General features: G+C 48.5%; 1 protein-coding gene and 2 long non-coding RNA genes across 3 annotated transcripts in view; 2 read left to right on the top strand and 1 right to left on the bottom strand.

The window, feature by feature from the left end:
* LOC127604072 (uncharacterized) overlaps window positions 1–26,246 on the bottom strand; it is a 58,735-nt gene extending 32,489 nt beyond the window's left edge. The window contains exons 1-4 of the long non-coding RNA XR_007963200.1: window positions 25,913–26,246; window positions 24,265–24,372; window positions 23,316–23,379; window positions 22,748–22,817 (exon numbers count right to left, since the gene is read on the bottom strand). This is a non-coding gene — a long non-coding RNA (uncharacterized LOC127604072). The remainder of the gene's footprint in view (window positions 1–22,747; window positions 22,818–23,315; window positions 23,380–24,264; window positions 24,373–25,912) is intronic.
* LOC127604079 (uncharacterized) lies at window positions 393–7,423 on the top strand. Its single transcript, XR_007963209.1, has 2 exons — window positions 393–2,348; window positions 7,167–7,423. It is a non-coding gene; the product is annotated as an uncharacterized LOC127604079 (long non-coding RNA).
* On the top strand, window positions 19,429–22,261 carry LOC127604034 (zinc finger protein 503-like). The gene is made up of 2 exons (XM_052070845.1): window positions 19,429–20,087; window positions 20,688–22,261. Exons 1-2 carry the CDS (start codon window positions 19,806–19,808, stop codon window positions 22,086–22,088), a joined length of 1,683 nt encoding a protein of 560 aa, XP_051926805.1. The 5' UTR covers window positions 19,429–19,805; the 3' UTR covers window positions 22,089–22,261.
* Window positions 26,247–27,865: the final 1,619 nt, after the last annotated feature.

Here is a 27,865-nt window from a genome sequence, read left to right as displayed (position 1 = left end):
TTCCTACGATGGCGACGCCACGGCAAGTCGGACAAGCCATGTCATCCATCACTAATGGCATCATTACCTTAACAGCGAGCTACGCTTCGAGCGTTTTGTGAAGAGAAAGAACGAAAGTTAGAAACATTGTTGAACATTTGTTAGCAGAACGCCACGTTTTGGGGCACTAAACGCTCAGACTGCAAAGTTGAAAAGGTCAAGCGCACCGGTGAGGCTCAATAATGAGTCGCAGCCAGGAGAGTTCAAATGTTGGAAATCTTCATAGCGCAGCGCTCACGATTCATGGCAAACCATGGTCCCTTGGCCCATACATCATGTGAGGCTTCCCGTCCTACGGCCCCCGCCAAGGTCAACTGAAGGAAATCATCCCGCTAGTTTTCATGAGAGCAACTAGTTTTACGACCATTAAAAAAAAATTGAATTACATCGACAAGAGGTCGACCCGGAACAAAATGTGATGTCATGGTTTGGAAAAGGCCTCTGGGGTGAGACGCCCAGTTCTTAATAGCAATGAAGATCAGTTCACGAGTACCGCACGAAATGTCACGGTGGCAACTGCACGAGGTGCGCGGCGTGAGATTAAGACGAATGCCATGGGTCCTCCGATGAGAGCCCTCCTTATTAATCACCGTCACGGAGTTAGAAGCAATTTTAAGCCACCTTCATCGACTCCGAGCACGGGGGCTGTGGCGGCCACTAGCCCGCCCTCCCCCGTCACTGCCGAGGGCTTCCGTGTGCGACGACCCACTTCATTAAACTCTCCAAAAGATACACGGAAAGCCGCGTGAAACTTGCTTTTAATATCAGCTCAATCGCCACCCCCTGCCGCCCACCACTTTGTACGCCACTGGTCGGGGCGCTCGTATGTCGCAGAATATTCAAGGTTCGACCAGAATAAGCATCCATCGGCCTTTGCATCCTGCAACTGCGTATTCGAACAGCAGGAAGAACTAATGAGACGCTGATGGGTGGCTTATTAACGACTTGGACATTTTGGCAATGATCAGCTTATAAATGGCTCCCGTCAAGGCGCTCCTAAACCTCCAAATGAGTCTTTTCACTTCAGCGCTCCCGTCGCACAATAACAAACGAGGGCCATTAGCCGTATTGTTAGCCGCGACGCCCCGAGTACAAACAAAAGATCGTAAATAACAATCTGCAAGGGGAAGCCTTTCAAGAGGACCGATATCGGTCAGGCCTGCCATAGATGACGTCGGAGGGCTTAGGGGGCAAGGGGGGTGACGGGAAGGGTCTGCCAAAACAAAGGCACGGCTGAGAGGAAGAAAACATGGCATGGCTGACAAAGGTGACGCTGGAAATGGTGTTTCTAGAAACCTTTGTTATTATTTGTGTCTTTCCTTCTTCTATTTTGGTATGTTTTGGGACTATTGGTCACCATCTAATATTTCAATATCTATTTGGAGCGAGGGACGCTTGCTTCTACACAATACAACCAAACAAGATCCACCGTGACCCGGGAAAAGTTTATCCACTTATGTGACGTTTCAATAACATAATCCAAAAAGTGTGACGGCTTTTTAACGGGATTACGTGGCCTGAACGGAGCGGAGACTTGTGGCCATAAAGGAAGTAAGTCCATACAACCATGTCATAGGAAATGGAACTTAACGCTTTTTTTGGGCTATTTCCAAATATTTTTTTGGGGGGGGAGAGTGTATTATTTTTTAAATATTATTATTGTTATTATTTGTGGATTTTTCTGTGAATATTTCTAATTGGGGATTCCTTTCTAATATTTGTGTACCATTTGCTCACATTTAGTGATTTATTTTGTATTTTTTTACTTTATATTTTGTGTTATTTTGTCTAACATTACAAATGAAAATCTTTTTTGGTGTACTATTTTTGTGCTGTCTTTTATTTTTTAAATTTTGGATTTTTAACACGTTTTGAATTGTGCATTTTGCTGTCGGCATTAAGCCAATAGCAGGTAGCTCACCCCCTAGCATGAGAACAAGCTCATTCATTCCAATAATTGATGCTGACAGCCCATCAGGAGAATAATGTATGGCAATAATGAAAGATTGTTTATGTATCGCAGCATGAGAAGGTAGGGCGGCTTGTTTTTTGTTTTTTTTTTTGTCCGTTTTGTTTTTGTTTTTCAGGAGGGCGGCGATGCTGACGGATGGACAGAAGTGACAGTGCGGTATTTATCCTGCGCGCTCCGCCGCTGGTGTTTGGACATGGCAATAAATCAAGCGCTCTTCCGCCGCCCTATCTACAGCTTATTACTGCCGGCGTGACAAATAAATAATAATCCCTGTCAGCCGGGCCACTTTCCACTACACGATCAAAAGGCCGACTGAACTCGTCACTCCTGCTTGTTGGTCGGGAATTCCAATATGTTGTACGCGTCTAAACATGCTATTGTTTTTCTTTTTTTAAATATTGTGTTGTTTTCAATCCAAGCTTGATGACCAATACTGACGCCAAAGTAAGCCCAGGCTCACGTTGCTCACCTGCTTTCTCGGTTTGCTCACGTGACATTTGCGTGGGGAGACCGAGTGCACTTGGGTGTTCCAGACCCACAAAAATGCCAGATTTTTTTTTGCGCCGCGGGTTAACAGATGAACTATTGCGGAAGAAAGATTAAACGGCAAGTGAGAGCAGCGTGGTCGCAATGTGAACGGGCGCCCCGGCACACATTTTATCAGTCAACCAATTAAGATGATTTATGGCTGAGGGGGAACCGCGAGACTTGGGGCCATAAATACAAACAGGGAGTGCGGTGCTGGCGGGTTGCGATGCTATCAAAGTCGGCCATTGCACGTAGCTGGCATGCAGTCAGCTTGCATTTTGTAAATGTAGCTTCTGTGCGCGATAGGTCAGGAGTTCAAGGAGTGGGGTGGGCGGAAACTCCCGACCCCGCTAATGGAGCGGACTAAGCAACAGAACCCTCTTATCAAAATGCTGCCACCCGGGTGCCCATCAGGGAACGTGTGGCCACAAAGAAACTGTGAAAATGTCCAAAACGCTGAGTCACGGTTGACCTGAGCACACATTCAACGGGGTCGCCTTGTGGAATTTGGGCCTTTCGCGTGATTTCACATCCACTCTTTGCTCAGCAGAGATTTATGGTTTCCCAAAAATATGTTAATTGGCTTCAAGTCGGGAACAGCCCGCAAGCGCGCGGCGTATCAATGGCCTGCTGCTACACGAAAAAAAGAGTTACTTTAAAATTTCAGTCAAGATAAAATGCTTTTAATATTTGTTAATAAATGCAATTTTCTCATTTTCGTGCGTAAAATAGTAATGTAACAATTTGGAGATCGATGCTTTTTGTTTGTCTTCTGTGTTCCAGGCCTGCTAGATAAAATATTCAAGCGGTTTGAACTCAAGAAGCAAATAAATGCACACAAAAAAAAAAAAACCAAGCTCCCGAGTGCAGCTAAAAAAAAAAAAATCATCCACGAACTGCATTTCAAGGGCGGCAAGTCCCAGCAGCAGGAGGCGAAGACGTCGACTCCAAACGAGGCTCGACGTTTTCGCGTATTGAAATAATAGCTGACAAGGACATTCAGCGTTTGCGTCAGCGTAATAGCGCGCGACACCCGAGCAGCGATGCCACCGCCGCAGCCTCGGCTTTAATTTGTTTTGATGGGACTGGAACTCTTTGCGGTCCGAGCGGTCGACTGGATGGGGGACGGGCGAGGTCGAGCGGGTTGGGGTGAGTCTTTGGTGGACACGGTGACAGCGAGCGGCTGTGAGGACTTTTTTTTTTCCCTCCTTCAAGTGGGCAAACAAAGACTGAGAGTTTTGACAGGAGGGTGTCGCCGCAAAGAGATGAAATCGCAATTGTGTGCCAACCACCACGATTGGTCCATAGTTTAGCCCGTTTATGGTTTGTTGCATCTGCAAACATAGCAAATTGAGCTTTTGGTCAACCGGACACTTGTCAAAGTACGACTGCATACGAGTTAATGACCAACGAAAGAGCGAGTGGATTTTTTTTCGAGAAGACAACCCCGTCCAAAAGACTAAGTTGAGTCCATGCGTGGGTTGGCTTCCCTTTCGGGGGCTTGGCCCGAGTAGCGGCGAGCATATGCCGCTCTCGTGTCCCCAGAACGAGGCGACGGATTCATCAATCGGCAGTCATTCCACATCGCCCTGACGACGCACGATTGTTTCCCCGGCAGTGCACGAGTTCATTATTTTTCAGACGCATCCACGTCGAGTCCTTTTCCGCACTACAACTCAATTCTTTATCATAACAATCATGAATAACTGTCAGCCGCGCTGCCTCGTTAGCATCAGAGCGGCATTTGTTTCTGCGCACAGGCTGATTATTTCCTACAAGGGGGCCGGGCCAATTACTTGCGCGGGTAAGGAGGGGGAAATGGCGATCACATAAATCAAAAGCTAACAAGGTGGCAAATTTAAAGCTCTCCCGTTTGCGAGAGACACCCAAACTAATACGTCAATGTCAGCGGAGCGCTACGTACACACGCGCCGAATATATCATCCCAAAAGGATCTCTTAAGGCTAACACGCATTACCATTGCAGATTTTCACCTATGGCGGGGGTTGAGTGCAACAGACTGCATTGCGTGTGGATGTTATTTGTTTCACAGCATCTGCTCGGAACTCGTTCCTCATTTTGACGCGTGAATTGAGCGCAGATGGAAGGCCGAGTTTCTGATCTGTAGCAGAAGTTACCGAGGGTTATCTTTGGCTGTCCATCTCGCCTGCCCCAGCGATGAAGGATTAACTGCCGCAGCTGTCGTCTTCTTCCTCTTTCTTCTTCTTCTTCTTCTTCCTCCCGATGTGATGCAGTGCGCCGCTCGGCGACCAGACAGCGCCGCTTAATCTTCATGCTAGCTCAGGATGCGGCTAATCAGCATCACGTGGCGTCAGGGGGCGGGCAAACCGGTGGCCGGGCCCCGGGAGTTCCTTGCGCTCGTGGTCCAATTCATCAACTTCAACCACAAACATCCCTGCACGGCCCAGAGAGCAGTCGTGGTTGACGTATTGGATGACGGGTGGAGGTTGCGGCGCGGGAGAACACTTACCAGATTGCACATTATGCACTGCTTTGTGTTGCCCAAGACTGGAGATCACGACATTCTGACAGGCCCGCCTGACGTTGCTGAGAGCCCCTCAAAGGATGGGCCGCATTCCCAATTGTGACACCGGCTCATTTCACTGAATTGCGCCCCGGGCCAATCCATTTGGAAAGATCCAAATTCCGCTGGAGGTCGGCTGCGTCATCCACTTTGCATCCTTCTACTTACAAATCCTGCGTCAAGTCGACGCTATGCGCATGGACACAGTAATACAATTGGCAAAATTTGCAATGGGCCGTTCACTACTCAGAGTGAACCCCATTTATCGTAAAGAATATATTCAACCCAGCCACAATAGGTGAAAAATCGGCACCATGGAGATCGAAGACGGACAAAGTTTTACCCCTTCCGCATGCAAAATCGCTCAAAATTGAACATATCTCGTACATTTGACAGACCACAGAGAAGAATGCTGTGAATAACTATGACAAATGGCACCGAATGCTAATGCTAAAAACGACGCTAACAAAGAAGCCACGCGCTTTCCCGTTTTCGAGTCGCGCCAACAACTCGTAGCACGTGCGAGTCGCGGCCCACGGGAGCCATGTGTTCTCCATCGAGATGAAAGGCGATCGTCCTCCTTCGGAATGATGTCAAACACGTAGTGCTGCTAAAATCCGAATATAAATCAAGATGTCAGCGCAAGGGGGAGGGGGCGGTTACAGGCAGATGGAAAACACTCGCGACGCACTCCATGCGATACCAAAGAACAAAGTCAGATGAGCCGGGGCTAATCCTTCAAAGCGCCGCTGATACGAGGTTTTTTTTTTTCTCTTTTTAACGATGACCCACTCATGTAAAAATCACGCCTGACAATATAATTTTGACGACCTCGCCGCAGCCAGGCAACAACGGCGGCCGTAAAGCAACGCACCCCTCCCCCCCCTCGACCGTTCTGAACCAAGGCAATAAAGCCGTGACACTTTTACGATAGCGTAATTAACAGTGCGCCCGGACAAAATTAAATCAATATGCCCATCTAATATCATTTTCTCTAGTTATGCAAATCAAACACGCAAAGCCCCTCGGAATGAAGCCGTGTGAATCACTTTCACGCCTTATCGTCCTATCAGATCGCTTGGCTTGGATGACACAGATGATGATGATGAGGTGTGTCTGTGTGTGTGTGCGTGTGTGTTGTGTGGGGGCTTCAACCGCTGCACTGACACTGCCGATTAGTGACAACATGGATGATAACAGCTTCAAATTAAAACAATGCTCGTTGACTTAAGATAAAATAAAAGCCCGATGATGACTATCAGCCTGAAAAAAAGTCCCTCCAACGCTTTAAAGTGGTGGTGGGCAAAGAACGAGTGAATTTAAATGCGGAAAGTGAGCATACTTGACATTACGTCAGATAATGGCGTCGTAACCCCTGAAAGTACATTTGCAAAGTACAGTTCAGTTATATTTAACTTTTGAGCAAGGTGCTCTTTGACAAGACTATGATTTGTTGCTCGCTCGATTTGAATCAAATTATCTTCACTCACGGTCTAAACAACCTGCAGACTTTTAATCAGCTGTTGGCCACACCTCCACACTTTGATGCTGACACGCAGACCAACCGGGCAACCCGGTTCTGGCTTCTGCTCTCTCTCCCTATAGCAACATGGTCGTGGTTTCCTGCAATGCCTTGCTTTGCTTTTTTAATATTAAATTTTATATATATATTTTTTTATTTATGTATTATATTATATTTATTTATTTTATATTTTGTACCGGGTTCGATTCCAGCTCCGGCCTCCCTGTGTGGAGTTTGCATGTTCTCCCCGGGCCTGCGTGGGTTTTCTCCGGGTGCTCCGGTTTCCTCCCACATTCCAAAAACATGCGTGGCAGGCTGATTGAACACTCTAAATTGTCCCCAGGTGTGAGTGTGGGCGTGGATGGTTGTTCGTCTATGTGTGCCCTGCGATTGGCTGGCAACCGATTCAGGGTGTCCCCCGCCTACTGCCCGGAGACGGCTGGGATGGGCTCCAGCACCCCCCGCGGCCCTAGTGAGGATCAAGCGGTACGGAAGATGAATGAATGAATGAAATTTTAATATATTTTTAAAATATATTTTTGTTTTACTTTTGCCGTTAGCTTGCAAGCATTGCCGCAGAAGCAAGCGGGAGTATATTCGGCTTTTTCCCTTTATGGATATGAGACAAAAGGGAGGCTGCGGCAGTGGTGGGCGAGAGCGCGGCCTAATGGCGCTGATTAATGACAACGGGCCAGAGGAGAGCCGGGACACGGGCGCAACATCGATCATCCTTTCTCATCAGTCGGTGCACCTCTGTGGGCCTCTTCTTCCCCAAGAAGAAAAATGCACCAGCTGAAATAAATACAATACTAAGCTTCATGTGCGATTCTTTATGGAGATGACAGCTGGGCAGGCAAATGCCACGTGGAATAAGACATAATGAGCAAAAGCGGCGGCATCTCCCCTCCCTCCCCCATGGGCTCAAGCACTCGCGGTGGTTAAGTCACATTCCCAAATCTTCCTGTGAGGAAGCGGCAATGACTTATTGGCTGTTAATGAATAGGAGGTGATGATGAATGGCGCCGCATTTATCCGCATCAGTAACTACGAGGGCTGGCACGGACGCCATGAGAAGCACAACATCACATCGCCATCATCTGCGGAAAAGCCATCGAACCCCCGGGAGCTGGAATCGAGCCGGAAGCCATTCACGAATCGCAATCTTTGGGGAATTGGGACTTTTAATTACGGGGCCCTCTCGCTGGATCCTCGTTAAGGTCGTCGTCTTAGCGAAAACACGGCAAGTTAATCCTCAATTTATATCACGGGCAGATTGAGCTCATGCTTTCTGCTTAAGTCAAGACTGTAATTGTTCTGAGAGGATGATGACAACCTTCAACTCGACTCCACCGTGAGGGTCTTCAAATGGTGCCCTAAACCCCTAAAATCCCCCACCCCAAAAAATACGCTGATAAACATTCACTATTTGTGTTCCGAGAAAATCATTTGAAGAAACGCGCCCACACGCGCATGCGGTGTTTAATGAGTTCGTTCCGCAAACAATTAGCTCCCAGTTGTTGCCGTTGAACGGCTGACGCGCAAACAAGGCACCTTGTGAGGGTGAAACAAGGCGCTTTTTGTCCCACCAACTGTTTCCACATGTGTTTTTTTCCCAGCCGGCCTCTGTGTACAATTAATATCGCGGCAGCGCCGGGAGGTTGTCATTTTTCAAATGCTTTCCCTGGAAATGTTGGACACCTCTTAATGGCCGTGCTAATGCTCCAGCTGTTGGCAGCTGCACTTTTGCTCAGCCGCGGCTCACGAGACGCACTGAAATGGCATTCATCTCTTTGTACGCCCCCGCCGGCCCCCCCCGATTTCTTTTTTTTTTTTTTTTAGGTGACTGTTTTAATCACAAAGAATACTGGATCACCATATTGTAAAAATAGACAGCATGAAAACAAGACGATGTAAAGAAATAAAATGGTTGTATAAATTGGAATCAAGACATTGCTGCCATTTTCTTCATTCGAAACGCTTCCTTTTCTCCCTCGCCTCGCCTGCGCTCAAAGCACTCACTGTTGGCTGTCAAGATGGCTATCGCGGTTCATCACGGTTCAGTCAGAGTTCGGGATGTGAAATGACAGCGCGGATACAAAACAATTTTAAAAATGCGGGCGGAAAACAGCCGTTGTTTGTACAGATGTGAGATAAAGACGCGATTGTACGCCGGCTCCTGGGGCAACGCGGCCATGTAACGATGTTTATAATCAGGCATCAAGTGTGTAGTCACAGGACCGAATGCCAGCACCACACTTGGCCGCAATTCTTCGGTATGTCGTTAGAGCAGATCACACGCTACCTTTTGTTTACAGGTGATGAGCAGAAGAGCCCGAAAATACATCAGCACAAAACTCTCTATTTTTTTTTTTTTGTTCTCTTATAGTCACTCCAACTAGCGAGTCATCCGTATGCAAAATTTGGGACGGAATCAACGCCGCTGGATCATTTCCGATGACGCATGACAATCTTTCCTGGCACACTGGTGCGCGAGATGACTTATTACACGTTCAAACTTGAAATCCTCCCCCCCTTGAAAAGCAATGTCGGTCAAAATGAAACTGTCGTCAACTTGACGGCGTTCCACTCAGAATTCGTTGGCAAAAGGTGCACAGCGGGCCTGGCGGCGGCTCAACATCTCGGCGGTTGTTGTGTCGGCGCAGCGTGACGGCGGCCCTTCAGCCCTCGTGTTCCAGAAGCTTAGACGCGCTTGTTTGATGACGGCTTATCCCCTCAGCTGACATATTATGCTTGGACAGGCCTCTGGCTGAGCCGCGAGAACAAGCTACGGCGAGGATTAGCCCCCGCGCTCGCGCTAATGCAGTCAAACTGTCAGGCAGATCAAAGCCGCTCACTTCAGATTAAGACCAATTAAACGGGGTGGCGCTACACAAATTAATACTTGGAGCAGACACACACACACACACACGCCTGAAAGGGGCAGGCGACGAAGCAGGCAGTTGCCTCGGGCCCCGAACTGAAAGGGGGCCCCGAGCAACTGCTGATGTTAGTCCACCGCAACGACAAAAAAAAAAAAACAACAACAACGGCACAGCTCTTTAGGGCTGATTTCTGATTTCAGGGTTTGGAGAACAAACATGAAAGTGAGAGTTCATCAATGCCAACAAAGTGCGACACCCCCGCTGTTCCAAGAGCTCTGTATTTGGAGGAGAAGCTAACGTTAGCTCGGAATTTGGCGGACCGAGTGTGTCCTGGCTGCGTGTGGAGGTTGACGCTTTGCTGAGCACTTAATTAAAAGAACAAGCGTATCGGCGATGGAGGCCTCTTGTTTGACAATCGGCGACTCCGAGTGGCTCGGTTGCAGCAGTGGCAACGCTACACAACATCCCGATGTCACCGCATCCTGTCATCTACGCTCATTGGGCTAATCTGGTTCAATCAAGCTGTGAGGCAGGACTGGAAACAATGTCAGCGCGACGAGATCCAACAACGCTCACGTTGGCAACAATGACCAAAGGGAGGTGACCCAATATGCTAATCGAGCCGAATGCAAATGGCTAAATGGAGGCGACTTTAACCTTTGAGGCCGAACATGGAAAGAAACTTTTGGAGGAGCTTTCGAGGTCATGAACTTTAGAGTTTTGGCGTTGATGTCCCTCGCGTCGCCATCATTCACTTCGACGTCGAGAGGCCCCGATCGGCGTTGGCCGTGCGCTGACCCCACCGGCCAGCTGCGGTTCAGATGTTTGCGTTATTGTTACGAGGCAGAACGTCAACCTCCTCGCGCGTAGCTGTTGGCAGAAAAGGGATGTTTTGTCATCCCGTACGCACGGTGAGGTCTGTGAGGGCTAAAGCATCCCAGCCGGAGGGGGGGGGCGTTGTCGTATGTTATTTCCAATTTGACTTGGAAAACCACAGATTTTGATTTCATAGCAAGTGGTCCGTCTTAAAAAAAAAGTTGCAATCCTTAGCAAAGTACTGTTTATGTACTTAGCATAGTCATGGGCTCATATTATGTGCTCAAAGCGCCACATTTAAAGCGAAAATATGTAAAAGTGCTGACTTAAAGACAGAATAATTCAGGCAGCACAGTGGGCAAGCAGTTCCAAAGTTCGGGATTTGAATCTAGGCTCCGACCTTCCAATGTGAAATTTGCAGATTTGCCAGAGTAGTCAGAGAAAACTTGTAGCGAGATGCACTAAAAGGATCTTTTATGAATTTGTCTCTTCTAACTCACTCCCGTGTCAAAAACCTCTCTTCAAATACTGCCTCTGACCATCTTGATGAGCACATTTTGCCTCCCCCCCCCCCCACCCTCCTTTCCTTCCTTTTAACCGTGGAAAGTAAATAGGTTTAGCACCCTTGCGGTGAAACGCTTTCCAAAGGCGGCCGTGCAGAGACGCGCTTTTGATGTGGCTGCCTGGAGTCAAGTGTGTTTGGACAGTCACGAGGCGAGAGGCTGCCTGCCTGCCTGGCTGGCTCGTCGCTCCCGAGGACACGGCCCAGCCACAGCGCAGGCCGGGGCGCAGAAGAATGAATCTCTCTGTCCTCGGGCGATATGCTAAACTATCAAGCAGGAGAATGCGAGTGCAGGACAACCACAGGGGAGCTATTCTAGTGCGGCCCAGGAGGCTGCAAAAACCGGAGGAGGCCCCCCCCGAAATAAGAGCGTGGACGGACTTGTAGCAAAATATTGATACGGCAAGGGAAAAGATTTTATGGATAATAAGGGTGGGGAAAGAATAGGCCGAGATAGGCCGGCTGGATGGATGGAGGTCTTGAGGAGCCGACGATGAGAAGAAAGGAGCATTGGCGCGGAGTGCCGATGCGGATTTGGAGCTGGGAGTCGCGGCTTGGAGTTTGAAGCGGATTATCTTCTTCCTTTCATAACTTTGCTGCTGTGAATCTGGAATTTCTCCAATGCGAGACTAATAAAGGTTTTCTTAATAATATATTTCTTGGTACAGTATTCACATTAAAGGTAGGGGAAAAAAATAATACCACGCGGTATCATTCATTGGTATGACGCCATTGATGGAAATAAAAATGCCAGAATGGCAATATTTGATATATATATCCAATTGATATTGTGATGATTCATCGCTAAGTGTGGATTGCATCAGGATATTACAACTGTCAAGATGACATTGTAGATTTACAGTGCAAAGCGGGGAGAGAGCAAAACGCGTCCCGTTTGGGTCCGCTGCAATTAGGTGACGTGGCGAATAAAAGACGATGCGATCGCGAGCGGCTCGGCGCTCAACGGAATGCGCTTGAAAGGAGCCGTCGCCCCCGTTTTGTGGCGTGGGAGGTGCGCCGATACCTCATTTCAGAGAACAAATGTGCTTAAGTTATTTCTGAAGGGAAGGCAATCTGTCAAAGGCTGGGCTGTTTTGACGTGTCGCATACCGCTGCTGAGATCACAGACTCCGATTCTGCTTGCAATTACCGCCAGAGGACCTTGCAGGCAGGCAGGCGGCCATTAATCCTACTTCTGGCCCTGAACGCGTCGACTTGTCAAATATTTCCCGCTGTCCTCTGTGGCACGGCGAGAGAGAGGAGTGGAGAAAAGAACCCCTTCTACTTACTTCCGATATTAGTCCTGTGTAAACAACAATAAAGCGAAGTTTTGGGGAAATATGGTGCTCCCCCGAGATGGATCACGGTTCCTCTACTACAAACCTGCTCCATTAGTCGTACTCGAACCTTGCCACAAGTATCACTTCAATGAGTCGATGCTACACATGCACTGCCACTGGAGTAGATATTTTTTTAAAACCCCAAAAAGGAGCAATTAGTGTACTAGCCTGACTTTTGGGCATTCGTTGTATGCGACGAACGGTCAAACACTGCTGCTGTAAGCCACAACTCACACTCACGCGCTCACATGCAGACGAAGTAACCACACCCGACTGTATTTGAGTCAATCAACAAGGACGGTCCACGAATGAATGAAACTCGCAAGGCACCGCTGTGTCGATAAAAACAATCTGCAATTGCTTGATGGATTGGTGTTAGCTTGTGGAATCAATTTAAGTTGAATGTAAAAAGAATCGTTTGAATCCTTCCATATTTCCGTACGCGGCCCTCGGAGGAACACGTTTGGATGGCTCTGATTTATTAAGGTCCAACTGGCCCCGCTCAACATCGAAATCAGATTTATATCGACTGTCAAAGGCAGCCGTGACGGCCAAATTCATCTTGCCTTCATCGTTTTTCACGGCCAGCATCTGGGCTGCCCATCTCCTCCGCCGAACAAGCGCACGCAGGGGGGTATTGGGCGAGTCGTCTGCTAACGGGGGTACAAGACCGATGGCGCCGTCAATCGGGGATCTCGGCGGGACAAGATGAGACAAGACGACGCGCGCACGATGACCTGACTTTTGAAATGTGTGTCAATGACGCTAGCAGTCAATGACAAAAAATAAAGAAAGATACTTTGAGTGATGCGCTTTCTCCAGAAAGAAAAACGCTTGGTTGAGTATTTTGCGAAAATAAAAGTGTTTATTTTTAATATTATGCGGTTTCCTTTTACTGGAAAATATTTCATTTGTTTTCATTTTTGGATCTTTGGCGAAAAAATAGCCACACTTACTGATTATTTGCAGAAAATTGGGCCACTACGAGAGCTCTCCATCGAACCGTTGCCAAAAACGACAGCTCAGACCAAATGTGATCAAACGATCGGGACCACCGGCACTGCGGCGCGGGGGCGAAGGCGCCGCTGAACTCAAGCTGGTCTTTGTCAGACCACCCTTCGATCCTCCACACCCCATCACTCACAATTAACCCCGCGCACCCCAACCTTCTCCCCATCACATGAATCATGCCTGCTCGACAAAAGACGCTTTGAGGTCACGCTCGTCCGCTTTTTCTTCTTCTTTGCGTAAGCCTCGAGACAAGGAAGACTTAAAAGTGGGTCTTATGGGGATAATGGTAAGAGAAAACACATGACATTACGTTGCCGTAAATTACAAAAAGTGTAATACAAGCACGGTTGGGAAATGACTTTACTCGGGGGTGAAATCCACTCATTGGACTTTGCTCATCAAACGGCGTAACGGTCCATGCTCGCCGTTAATACGCTTGAGTTGTAAAGCCGCACCTCTTTTTTTTTTTTAAATATATATTCGTCACCCTGAGAATCCTCCTCGGGCGTTTTAAAACCTCAATCGCTATGGCTAGCATGTAACGATTGGCGAGATCTATCAGACTTTCATTGTGCCATCTTCTGCGCGGACATCTGAATGAAATTAAACTTACACGGTTATAGATTTTCCCAGCCCAATTCCACACGGATCAACCTTGTGTATGAGCTAATAAAATGAGGTTTACGGAAGATCAGGGACAGATTAACTGAAGGAAGAGCACTGTCCGAAGAATTTAAAGCTAGCCCAGCTGTACATTACAAAAAGAAGGGGGGCGGGGCAGTATTCTGGAAAAAGGTCAATGAAAAGCCAACTGGTCTATACTAGTCTGAGGTGGCTTTGTCGGTCGGTGATCCTTTAACAATCCGCTTGAAATTAAACATTCCTTCCTGTTTGTCCGTTTGGGTGCATCCGAGATGGTGGCGGTCAATATCGCATCTCTCGCGCACGAAAACGGTCTTCGAAACAAGCGTCCGTGAATGTGTTTTGGAGACGTGGCTCCATGTCGAGGCCCGAGTCTAATGGACGGCCGCGAAGCTTGAAAGGTCCATAAATCAGTCGGACCACAGAAAGCCATTTGCGCGCTCGGGATAAACAATTACAAATAAATAAATAAAATAGTGGTAATGGTCTCGTAAAGTCCGCAACACCGCGGGCTGACATTTGGATTCTGTGTATTAAAGGCAACCCGGAGCCTCGGATGAGCGTGGGCGACGTCAGCCATTTTTCTCTTGTGATCAATGCACAGCGCGGCAATGTACAGGCTATTTATTTACGCCCCGTCCCTCCAGCCGAGAGGAGGGAGATTAGAGGCAGAAACGTTGCGATTATGAAGCGGTTGCGCTACAGCCGCCTCATTGATTTACAGCGAGCCGTTCGCAAATGCCAGATGTGCTCAGGAGGGCCCGCTTGCCGCATCAAGAACGAGAACCGGCGCGATCTGCAAATTCAAGTCATTATATAACGAGACTGTTCACCGGCGCAGCATGCAAATTGATTTCTTGTCACGAGGTTTCGCCTTTAGATGAAAAAGAGAACGACAGTACGTGTGACTAAAATGGCCAAAAGACCTTTTTTTTCCGAGGGTATTTGCGGGTGGCGAGTGACTACGGCTGACTTGAATTACGTTATTGGGTTTGTGGAAAGCATCGTCTCGCTGATAAGTTGTCTTTGAGTAATTCAGCAAAACAGAATAACGTACTTTTTGCAATGATACTGTTCAAGGAGCGCATTATTTTTGGGCGTCTTAGAATAATAGCAAGCTGACTTTTTAGGAATAAGCCCTCCTGTCTGTCTTTTGATGAATAGCACACTTTGAGAATCACTGACTGACCTAATGGAAACGCGTCTTGGGTGAGCGCGTAGCGTACAAACCGCCGACGACAAGCCAAGGAGGCGTCAGACGGAGCATTTGATCACTAAGTCGACAAATGGAGCGGTAAGTGTCGAAAGGCTCCGACCGACCGCCTGACGCTAATTCCGGGGCCCCTCCCGCGAAACCCTAATCCCGCTTGTGAAATGTGACAAAATCGTTCTCGGGGGCGCTGCTTTACGAGAAGCAATCTGCCCATCACAGACGCTCATCCCGCCCCCCCCCCCCCCCCCCTCCCACGAATGTCAAAACACGCTACCTGTACATTTTCACCCGCCGGAAAGTAAATCGCAGGGATCGAAAATTACGTTTGCTATGTTTGTGGATGACTGGTTTATCTGTAAGGGAGGAAAACAACGAAAGCGACTACATTTGTGCCAAAAAAAAAAAAAGATGACATAGACGTGTTGCTAATCCCTGAGGCCAGACAAGCAGATAACAGCACAGGAGCGACTTGACGAAGTTTCCACAAAGTTCTTAACGGGAAATGTGGCAGCTGTCGGCCGTCGTGGGACGGGGTTTCGCCTGAAGCTAACGCGTGCGTACAGCATGACATCCTCACCTGCCTGATACAGCGGCGAGTGGACGACAGCGTTTAATCTCAGCGGGCTTTAACTTCCCGCTCCTGACCAGCTTTGACTAATCGAGGAGACAACGTGGAAAAAGAGCCTTCAAACCGCCGCCATCTTCGGCGCCACCTCAACCCGGCCAACTCTTGGCTTCCACATTCCGGCGAGAGAGGAGGGCGGCGTACGCTTGACTTCTAAGTATCCGAAATGTCCCGTCTTAGCCGCATCACACTGGTAACGCTACCCGACAAGTTCTTACTCCGTGCCAGTTCCCCCCCCCCCCCCCCCCTCCATTCCCGCCTTCAAAGACGAACGCTCGTCTATTTTCTTGTCATATTTGCTTGAAGGACGGCTCGACGACTCGCAAGTCTAATTCCGTGCACTTTAAAGACGCGGCGCATTCAAGGTGCATTACGGCAGCTATCGGGGTGACGGGAGCAATTTCAAACTGTCATTCAGTGGCGGAAATATCCCGCCGACTCCCGTGTCTCCTGCGGGCTGTCAAAGGGCCCTGTGAAGTTAGCACTAATCTGGATCTTATTCACTCAACACCATTTACTTGTCAGCGCTTTGCCTCGGCACGTGAGACCATAATGAGATCGGGGTACCATCAAGACACATTGAAAGCTATTGAAATGAAAAGGTCAAATTGTTCGGGGGGTTTTTCGGGGGTAGAGAAATTCAAATACAGAAGAATTGACAAGAGGCCGGCATATTCGCAGTTCACCAGTCACAAATTTCCTGTGGATTTGGGGACGGCCTTTGACACATCCATGTATTTTTTTTTTTGTTCCGCTCGCAACACAAAAGCTTTTGTTTTAGTTTTTTTTTTAATCGACAAAGCGACTGCTCAAATTCGGAGTGAGTTCACAAGTTGGGGCAGCTGCGAGGTATCGGCGTATGAAGACAGCAACTAGTAAGATGTATCATTGAGAAACGGAAGTGGCTCGACGTCGTTTGAGAGTATAAAAGGCAGTTCTTGCCTGGCAGACGGCAGTTCGTTAAGGCCGTTAATTTCCCCGTAGACGCGCCACTGCGGGCGACACACTGGAGCTGTACTTAACCATTATTAATGTGACAGGCCTTGGCGCAAGGCGAATCAATTAAACAAGAGCAATCAGCGTCGCCTGGATCGCGGCATTTTCAGGCCATTTTAAGGAGCCGACAGGGGCAGGCGAGCGGCATGAAACAATAGCACTCCCCGGCCGTCATCTCCCCTTTCTACCCGTCACGTCCAATCGGCCCGTCGCCACGAATAACGCGGCACGAGAATTTCCACATCGCGACAGGCAAGGAAGTTCTGTTTGCACGCGGCAGCCGATTGGAGGTTTTCAAGGGGTTGTTCCTCCAAGTCCTCGGGGGTGCTTTAAACCTGCCGCATACCGGTGACTGACCCTGGCCAACCGCAAGGAAACGGCACCCCTAGTGTTGTTAGCAGATAACAACATTTTGGAAGCACTGCCGTTATTATTTTGTTCGAACCGGCGACAGAAAGACTCGACAAAGCTTTGCTCCTCAGTCAGTGCGTGTTCAATATGTGCCTTTAAGGGGCGTGGCCTGGTTACTCTTGTTTCTGGATGGTAGCATTTGCCGAGCGACATCATTTTTTTTTACGACTTATTTCATGGCGCGTATATCCTGGGCAAGGAACAGGAAGCGCGCAAAACCCCCAAAATGAAGCCGTGCCGAATTATGACCGAGAAAGTTTGTCCAAATTGCTCAAATCTCTGAAAGCTCGCCGGGAGCTGATTACTCAGCCGACGTCAGACTTTGAAGCTGCCGTATTGGCAAGCGGGCTGTGGCCCGTCCATAAATGTGTCCCGCCTCAGTGAAATACAAGCGGGAGATTTCAGGCTCCCCGTTTAAAAGTAATGAATTACGACGACGGCGAGGAGGGGTGGGGGCAGTGGAAAAATGTGCAGCCATTTAGGGACCGAGCCGGGAATTTGGTGCGCGCCTCGGCGGCCCATCCATCAGGGCCACAATAAAAGAGTTTTTTGGCTGACGCTGGGAATTTATGGTCGCCCTTCCCCCGTCCTAATAAGTCAAGCCGCCGTGTCACCGGCTGACTTGCCGTTGCCGAAAACAGCAGCGCTGTTATCAATCAAAAAACACTTGCATCTGTTTAACTTTCGCCTGATCAGCAAGACATTTATAGGCTATTGAGTAATAAGATAAGTGGGTCTATTTCAAAGTGGGACGCTGGGAATTGGGAAATGGAAGATTTCATGATTAATGGCAACCGCAAGACAGTTTTATAAAACACGCTTTGCATTGTAAAGAATGTGACTTTGGATTCGATGTGATGCCATTAATTCATCCCAGAAACACTCATCACTCTGACTTTTTATTTTTTTTAACCGCTTTTTCATCTTGGGAAAATACTTTTTCGGGCCCTGAAAATTTATACGCAGTTGCCCGCGTTACAGAAATTCGTCTTGAGGACGGACTCCGACTTGAACTACGACTTTTGTGAACTTATTCAACCGCTATTCGGTGCATATCAAGCGAATTGGTCGTCGGTGCCGTTCACAACAAGCGATTCTCAATGCGGTTCAAAACAAACTCATTGACAATTTGGTCGCGATGAGCAAGTGAGAAAACTATTTTAGAAAAATCAATTCAAGACCAAAGAAATACTTTTGTTTGGGGGGATGTTTCACACTCGCAAATACCTTTTACCTTTTTCCCCTGCCCCACGGCGCACAAAAAAAAGAAAAATGGACTGCTTGCGAATATAGTCGGGACGGAAGAGCCGAACCCGCACAACGTCCTTGTGTTTGTCTTTCATTAACGATATTTACAGGAAGATTATAGAGGCCGACATGATGGAAGGCTCAGGAAGAGAGACTTCCCCCTTCTACTCTTTATTTTTGCACTCGGCGTTGACCTGAATGTGACTGAGGAGGAGAAATGCAGACGCTTGACAGATAACTGGCAAGTAGGACGGAGAAGTGACAGATGCCAGGCTGCATCGAGGGGGGAGAAAGGACCTGAAAACACGTCATGCGGACGGATGGATGGGGACTGGATGGACGGACGGCGGCCAGCATTGCTTGTTCTCCCGAGCCGTGGGTTGTTTCTTAATGACTCATGCACGCCCCCCCGCCCTCCAACCCCCACTGGAAATAAAAATGCGCTCTTTGTCTTGTCGCTTTACGCGGGGAATGAAAACTGAACAGTGAAAGATCTGAAGTGGCGCTGGATGACTTGATGGTCTAATAATTTGGAACCAAATTTTTCCCGTGCGAAATAGGCAAGGCTCCGCACGCCACGTCGAAAGTTGTGAGCCACCAGCTAGCGCGCAAGATCATTACTAAGGAGCTCACAAATATGACGGATGACCACTGACGCACGCAAAGGTGCTCAGGTTCTTATATCGCGGGGGAAGGGAAACTCGTATGCTTGATGCCGAAGTGTGTCAGTGGGAATGTTTTAGCCACACCCCCTCGAAAACACTTGCGACTTTCTGTGCTTGCGCCTCTGACAGTCCAAAAACAGGATGACAAGGCTCTAAAATTGGGAATGCTTGTAAATTGTTGAGACGAGATGATCACTAGGCGACAGATACTTTCTATTTCGTTTAGTGCCGTGCCATGTTTTTTTTTTCCTCCCCAATTTAAAATGCTTTGGCTCAATCGAGGTCGTGGAAACACTGGATGAGATCATCTTGGCTAGTCGACGTGAATCTAGCAGGTCTGAGCATGCGCACAGAAGCAATTACATGTGAAGACACCGCGTTAAAAAGCGCCGCAAGCGCGAAACGCACCCTCGCGTGGACGCGCAACGTCATTTTCCTTTCGTCTTTTCACCTCGGATCAACTCTCGCGGACTGAGATCCGCGCGCGCAGGCAAGTGGGCGGAGGCGGAGTGACAGTGCCTTGCTTTTGGCGCACCACCGTCACTCTCTCTCCTCCCCTCCTGTAATCCGAGCGCGCTCTCGGACCCGCGACCACACTGTCACAGGACGCCGACGGGAGAAGGCGCGACGGCGGACGCAGAGACGACACGACACGGATTGTCCACAAACACCCATGAGGATTTAACGCTTTTGTGTTCGGCTGAGGCTTTTAGCGAGATTCCGAGGGGCTTAGCTTACGCGCATTCCCCGCAAATGCATTTTTCGGCCATTTGCACGAGCTTTGGGTCATGATCGCAGCGCCCGCGGCGTCTGTCCTGAGACACAGCTCCAATCCAGCGTGGGAGAGCCGCTCCTCATCCGGGGAGAAAGGCGCACCGAGCCCCGCCGGCCGCACGTACGCGCACCGCAGCACCACCGCCGACAACAGCGTCTCCTCCCCTGCGGACCCGCACCGTCAAGCCGGCCGTCTGCCCATCAAGTTGCTGAAAATGCTCACGGCTCGGGCGGGACACATCATGCACCCGGAGTACCTCCAGCCGCTGCCGTCTACGCCGATCAGCCCCATCGAGGTAAGTCTGCCCAAGGCGCTCCTTGCTGGGGCACGGAGAAGCCTGCGTTCGGGCTGTTTGAGTCGTTCTAAGTCGATGGTGTCAAACCCGAGGCCCGGGCGCCAGATCCGGACCGCCACATCATTTCATGTGGACAAATTACAGCAAAGAGCCAATTCGCTTCTTAATCTAAATTGAACAAGAGTTTGGTTGTGCTTTTCATTATTTGCTTGCCACTATTTTCCGCTTGCAAATTCAATTTGTTGTTAAAAACATATACGGTAGCTACATGAAACGCAGAAGGAAATTGGGTAATAGTATGAAATGATCCATGCATTAATAAAGACTTTCAGCTCCATAGAACGGCCCATTTAAGGATCATTTTGATCCAGCCTGCGACAAAAATAAGTCTGGCACGCCTCCTTAGGAAATAACGAGATGGGGGAAAAAAAGCATGTCTATTTTTTCTCAAAATGTGAATTGATTTTGGTGTTAATGGTTTGATTTCTTTTTTTAACTCACTTTGGATTTGAGGGGCTTGAAAGGCAGCTGCAGTATCGCGCGCGCAAAAACGATAAGTCTGAAAAATAGTGCTTAACTGAGATTTGTTGTGCGTCACAGCTGGACGCCAAGAAGAGCCCACTGGCGCTTTTGGCTCAAACATGCTCCCAGATCGGCAAGCCGGACCCCCCGGCCTCTTCCAAGCTTTCCTCGGTGGCGTCCGGCGGGGACAAGGAGAGCAAGGCCGGGCCCCTTAAGATCAGCGACATCGGCGGCGACGACAAGTCCAGCTTTAAGCCCTACGCCAAGTCGTCGTCGTGTTCAGACGCCAAGAAGGAGTCGAGCCTGAGCGGAGACAAGAACGCTTTCCGAGTGCCGAGCGCCACCTGCCCGCCGTTTACGCCTAGGACAGGCAGCCGCAGCCGCAGCGTCAGCCCGAGCTCCTGCGCCTCTCCGTCAGCTTCGCCGCTGCCGTGCGACGGCAAAGCGGCGGACAAGGACGACAAAAAGGAGTGCGAGCGTAATAAAAACACCTCGTCGCCGGAGAGTAACAGGACGAGTGGAATTAGCCCCGATGGCAGCCAGGAAAGCGCGCCCGGGTCCAAGGCCGTCACTTCGGACTCGCCGTCCGTCACCTCGTCGATGCTCGGCACCGGATTGGTGGCTCCGGTCTCCCCCTACAAACCCGGCCACGCGGTATTCCCGCTGCCGCCTGCCGGCATTTCCTACCCTGGGAGTTTAGCGGGCGCCTACGCGGCTTATCCCCAGCCCTTCCTGCCCCCCGGTATGAGCCTGGAGCACGCCAAATCGAGCAGTCAGCTCCTGAGCGCGCAATTCGCGGCGTGCAGCAAGGCCGGGACCAGCCCCCTGGCCGGGGCATCCCCTCCCTCGCTAATGTCCGCCGGCTTGTGTCGGGACCCGTACTGCCTCAGCTACCACTGCGCCAGCCATTTGTCGGCGAGCTCCGGCGCAAACTGCGCGCACGACGCCGCCTCGGCCCTCAAGTCCGGATACCCGCTCGTGTACTCCGCGCACCCGCTGCACGGCGTGCCGTCGTCGGCGCCGTCGTTCGGCGGACACCCGCTGTACCCGTACGGTTTCGTGCTGCCCAACGACCCGCTGCCGCACGTCTGCAACTGGGTGTCGGCGAACGGCGCGTGCGACAAGCGCTTCTCCAGCTCCGAGGAGCTGCTCGGCCACCTGAGGACTCACACGGCTTTCGCGGCCGGCTCGGAGAAGCTGCTCTCCGGCTACCCGGGCTCGTCGTCGCTGGCCGCAGCTATGGCCTGCCACATGCACATGACCTCCGGCGGGAGCCCGTCCAGCCCCGGCGCCCTCGCCATGAGGGGGGGCCCGCATCACCCGCTTGGACTAGGTGGCCGCTATCACCCGTACTCCAAGAGCCCACTGCCCGCCCCCGGAGCCCCCGTGCCGGTGCCCGCGGCCACTGGCCCTTATTACTCCCCGTATGCTTTGTATGGACAAAGACTGACCACAGCTTCGGCTTTGGGGTACCAGTAGAGACCATTCACACAGACAAAAAAAAACACACGCACACATTTATAAAGGAGATTTTAGGCCCAAGGAGTTTTATATGTACTTCATGCAGGGACTGGATCCATGTTGGGATCAATGTATTTATTTGAGATAGCTTCAAGCGTGACTTAAAAAAAATAAAAAAATCTATAATATAACTTGCAACAGCGTGGATGTGCATTATTTGGGAGCCACCGCCGAAGGATAAAAAAAACTAGACGGGCCTCCAGAGTTGTCTGCACTGTGATGGATGTGGAAGACCCACGAGGAGCTTCTTCACAATCCGAATTGATTTATTGATTGGCTGCGTGCAGGGGATGCACCATGAAGCCCACATGCCTTGTTTATTTAACTTTTACTAAATTCAAATTCATTTTTATAAGGACCTGATGGTTTTACTTGATTAAAATCTAAAAGTCATGTTTTTGTTCAACATTTCATATGAATTTCACCCAATCTGTACCATTTGCTTGTTGTAACTTCAATTTCCGTCTCCCCCCACCAACTCCAATTATGGTTATACACAAAGAATTACGCAAAATTTATGGCCCACAGCTCGCATGTTTTCCACCCCTGTCTTAGCTTGGGGATATATTAACTCACGTTGTTTCTTTATGTTCCAAAGAAAAGCAAAACTCACATACCGGTATTTGTTGGTTTTCTTCTTCTGGTGGTATCTGTACACACGGAGCGATCTTGACAACTTGAGACGGTCTGTGTTGATGGCACATAAGGATTTTTTATTAGTATTTCATTTTCATCCGTTTTTCAAGCGCTTTGTCATTCTGACATGGACTCACAACATGACTGTGAACTGAAAAGTTGGTTAATAAAAAGCACCGTCGTTGCTGCTAGCTTAGCAATTCGGTTGCAATGTTTTTAGTCACTTTTCTGACTACTCTTGTGACAGTTTTTTAAAATAGCAACTTGCGAGTTGAATTCCCTCTAAGAAACAAGTAGCGACAGGAATAGTTTTGACATTTCTTTTCTTGCATATGTCACGGAAGCAGTCCTGCGGCAGGCAATCGCAGTGTCAATAAGCGCTGAAGACAGCCAAAATCATTTTCTTCCTTTTTTTAGCTGTACTGGGGTGGAAAAAAAACAAACCAAAAAATACTTTTCAAAGCTTGTTGGTGTTAGGAGAGAAAAAGCAGATCACGATAGAGGCGAAAAAAATTAAGAGACGAAAAAGTGGATGTCTGTTGCTCTTACCGTGGTATTTGGTACAGGAGAGACCACGGTTGGATTTTTGATCTGAGGACTGGATGACCTCCAGCTGGAAAAAAAGAAAGTGAAAAGAATTGTTAGAGACGCTTTGTGGAAATTAATGATCCCCTTTATACTCATTTACATTTGAAAATGTGCGCCGTGCTAAAGAAATGGTATTAACCTTTGCACCCACTATTATGTTGACCTAAATTATTGACAATTATCAAAATTTGATGAATTCATTGAATTGATGAATGCATTGGCCAACTAAAATGTGTGATGCTAAAAAAAAAAGAGAGACTGTTATCCTTGCATTTTCAACAGTGAAAATTTCATATAAGATTGAAAGTGTCCGCATGAATGCATCATTAGCACTGCACATACTTCTAGGTTTTTTAAATATATGCGTTAATTCTGGTGCTACTTTCAACTTCCAGCATCTATTTTGTGAAAACCTTTTGCATTAGTTCATTTTCAGTACATTGACTCAGTCAGCCAAATCATCGCAGGAATCATTCGAATCTGTCCTTGTCAACTCAACGCTATGGCAAACACCGTATCGGATGCATTTAAGCCTTTTCTTTATTATTCTTTGTCTTTGGAGCTAAGAATAGTTCGAGTTTACAATGTGTGACCGACACGAGCTGGTGATCCTCCCCGAGGCCCCACCTGCAGCGCAACACGTTTCCAAATGTTTGTCTGTTGCAATGTGGTCCTTCTAGCCTGCTGTCAAGCTTATTAATGATCCAATCAGGGGGATTTCTTCCCACACCACCACCCACCCACCCACCACCGCCTGCATTAACTTGCTGCTCTCAATTTACGACCCATGAAGAGGCTGCTTGGCTTGGACTTAAAGGCCCGAACAGATCATGTTTTCACACCTACACAGAGAAGTGAGCACTAAAACAAATCAACTTTTGCCACTGTCGTGTATGGAAGTGCCCCCTACCCGGGAAAAACACATTGAAGCTCTTCAGAGAATTTCTTTGCAGATTTCCTCAAATATGAGGCGAGGCGTCAATGCTTCGAGCTGTTTGTCACCCCTCGTGGAAGTTTACTGTAAAACACACCAAAAAAAACCCAAAATACAATTATTGGCGATGGCATAGACGAATGCATGTTACATTCATGACAAATATTACAACAATTTCTACTTAAACACACACCAGAAGCGGAAGCACATAAAAACAGAGCGTAGAACATCACTAATAGGCTACGAGTACGATGAGCGAGGCGTAATTGTCTTGAGATGACAAGATGGCGTCAAGTCGCTTTTTTTTTCCGACAAGGCGAAAACACGGCTCGATGAATCTAGCCGCTAATGCCGTTACTTAGCCACAAGATGGCACCAAAGCAATATATTTATACAAGACATGGTATTGGCCTGAGTACAAAAAAATCTATATTTTTATGTAACGCGAATAGTGAGTGAATTAACAGAAGAAAGATCCCCTGAAAAATCTGCAAAACGGGCAAACTCAGAAATATAATCTGCAAACGTATTCTTGGGGTGTGTTTATCCTACACACACACACAAGAAGCGCAGCAGTTGAACCGATGGGGAATGTCCGCAACTTATCTCAACGCACAAAGGGGGCGGTGGGGGGGGGATGCAAGAAATTGCAAGGGTGAGTCAAACAGTAAGTTCTTGTCTTTCAACACTCCACACACCCTAGAATTAACACACGCCACTGACAAGGGCACATTTTGGATGTCTGTCATTGGCTGAAAACTTTTTTTTGCCCCCCCCCCCCATTGGTCTCCAACAACATCTTGCTCAGTTTGTCAACTGCCACTTGCGTGTGATTAATGACCACCAGCCCTATTGTGTGTGTGTGTGGAGATGGCTAATTAACTGCAGGCTGACTGAAGGGCCTCCGATAACCCCGTCTTTTCCTCCTCCCACCCGCCCCTGCTTGGTGGTGGCATGTGGAAGCGCTTACTGACAAATTTGCCAGGACCAGAGCTACGTTGACTAAGACGAATGGCCGCCGAGAACAGAAAACAGCCGCTAATTTAAGCGTGTTCAAATGTATGACACGCTGGCACCGTGCCTCCCCCCGCCGTTCGTGCTCCCTCGTCGGGGGGAACGCGGCCAAAGTACGCCAACCCCTTCCTTTCACCCAACCGCATCACCTCCACCCCGACACCCACGCTTAAAATTACACTTGGCATCTTCACGGAGGGAGATTTTGCTGCTTGGCAAACATGCGCGCTGCCATTTAAGGTTCGTGCTATAGTCACGACAAATATGGTGTTGAGCTGTTATGTGTGGCAGGTGTTGAAACATTTGAATTTTTTTTTTCAATATACAGTTGCATGTTGACTTACAAGTAGCCCAACTTATGAGCTTTTCCAGATACGAGCCAACACTGGTGGATTTATTTGTCTTGAGTTGTGATTGATTTTGTGCTATTTCATTTCAAACAAGTCAGTTTTTAGCAAAAAGATGAGCAAGCACGCCTTCTCGCCAACAATCAACCACACGGCGTCGACGCGCCGTTGCCAGCTGCCTTCTAAGGCGGACACGTGACCGGCCGGCTTCCCGATTATTCTTATTGAGTTTGTTAACAGAAAGAAAAAAAAAACGATCTCACCATGTGAACCCGTTACTCCAGTTGCGACGTTTTTAGTGGCTGAATTATGGCGCTGACCGATGAGAGGAAATAAGCTGTGGACACAACTTAATTTCTTGCCACTGAAAGGAGAAAAAAAAAAAAAAGTTAGTACGGCAGTGACAGATGAGGAAAAAGCAAGTCGCTGGAATATAGCTGGAAATGAAAAATGGCAGTAAAGTGGAGCGAAATGCTCGCTGCCAGCTGGCGGCCCATTACAGGTGATGGACATGTCACTTTGGCCAGTCAAATATGACAGACGAGCATGTGCTAATACAGTGGAAGGACCCCAAGTCTCAAGTCTGCCATCTGCTTCGACGACCGCCATAATGTGCAGTTCGTGATTAGGCTTGAAGAGCAGCAGTTTCTCAGTTTAAAACAGTTTTTAAAAAATCCATCTGGAGCATGTGTCATGTCATTTTTCCTCCAAGACGAATGCTGTTTTTTTTGTTTTGTTTTTTTGCAAGATTCGAAATTAGACAGCAGAACACAATCAATCTTGTAACGGGCCTGGGAAAAGAGTTGAAATTCCCCACCTTCTTTTTATGAATTCAGCTAACCCTCGCAGGGTTTCTTTACAAAGGGCCCTGAAAAAGCACTTTGAACACACAAGCGTGTTGAAAAACGCGATCTACACGCGATGCTTCCGAAGGAATACTTTTGAATAACACATTTTCTCTCTCATTTTCCCCTTCCCACAAAGTAGGTCGTGACTTGGTAAAAATAGGGAGAACATTTGAGAACCGCAAATGGTCAAAACAACACCGTTGCCTCCGCCCTCCTCCACCCAATTACAAAAGCAAGATGGTTTCCGCGGCCCGTAAAGCCAGAGGACCAACAGATGCTTTCCTCCTTTTTATAGAAAAGCCGTCTGTCAGCTGGATGCGGCGTCATAACAAATCCCTAGCGCTCGAGTGAGCCTGAACATTCAGCGGGGGAGGCGGAGGCAAGATGGATGACCCGGAGGTCTTTCAAGTGTCGCGGGCGAGTCGCACGGCTGCGGTGGCGCTGACAGAGAAATATACGCAGCAGAAACGGCAATAATGAGAACATTAAACACCGCCGCCACCTGACGGAGCAGCCTCGCATCAATCATGCGCCCAGACACACAACCTTGACAATGACTCCCTTCTCATAATGTCTGCGACTCCACTTAAGCACTACACTGCTTGTTTTCCCCGGCTAGGAATAGCCTTAGAATTGTCAAGATCAAATTATGAACGACAGATATTTTCATCATTTACTCGTCGCCCACCTGACACGAATGAATGGATATGGGAACCAGAGGAGACATCACAACACCCCAATTGAAATATTCGTCTACTACATGCTACTCGTTAGTGTTTCCCATGATGTGTTTAGGATTAGCATCTAGCTAGCTGGCGCGAAAGGCTAAAGCGTGGTGATTCTTTGGAAAGCGCAATTTGTAATTCTCGGTTTTGTGTTTCGACTCTATTTTTGATGTTGATGTTGAAGAATGATATTCCATTTTTAGTGCTGAAATTTTTTTTTTACCCCATTTTACCCCAACTGTATGCGAGGGTTCAATAAAAGCAAAAAAGGAGCTTATTCGACTTCCATAATTGTGACTGATGAAGACAGACGGACAATGTTTCAAACACGTGACAGATTTCGAATCACTTGGCAAGCTCTCATCCGAGTAATGACTCTCTCCTCGTCACTTGGACGTGCGCGTACTGTACGTCAATTATTTTCCTGGCCGCCTCGGAAGATGTTGCGGCGAAGGAGAGCCAGGAAGCATCCGACGCCCGTTTACGGCTCTGCCTACTCAAACGCGTCTTTTAATGACGACCCACAGGCATTTGGAGGCGATATAAATACGTGTATGGCAGCCAACACTTTTGGGGTAATGCAAGGCGCGGATCAAACATAAAACAAGAATAGTGCTTTTAATGCCGCTCTAACAAGGTTACT

Source organism: Hippocampus zosterae, chromosome 7 (assembly GCF_025434085.1).
Source record: "Hippocampus zosterae strain Florida chromosome 7, ASM2543408v3, whole genome shotgun sequence".
In the NCBI taxonomy this organism is placed as follows: domain Eukaryota; kingdom Metazoa; phylum Chordata; class Actinopteri; order Syngnathiformes; family Syngnathidae; genus Hippocampus; species Hippocampus zosterae.
The sequence above is the reverse complement of the archived record's forward strand: the minus strand, read 5'-3'. Positions and strand labels throughout refer to the sequence as shown.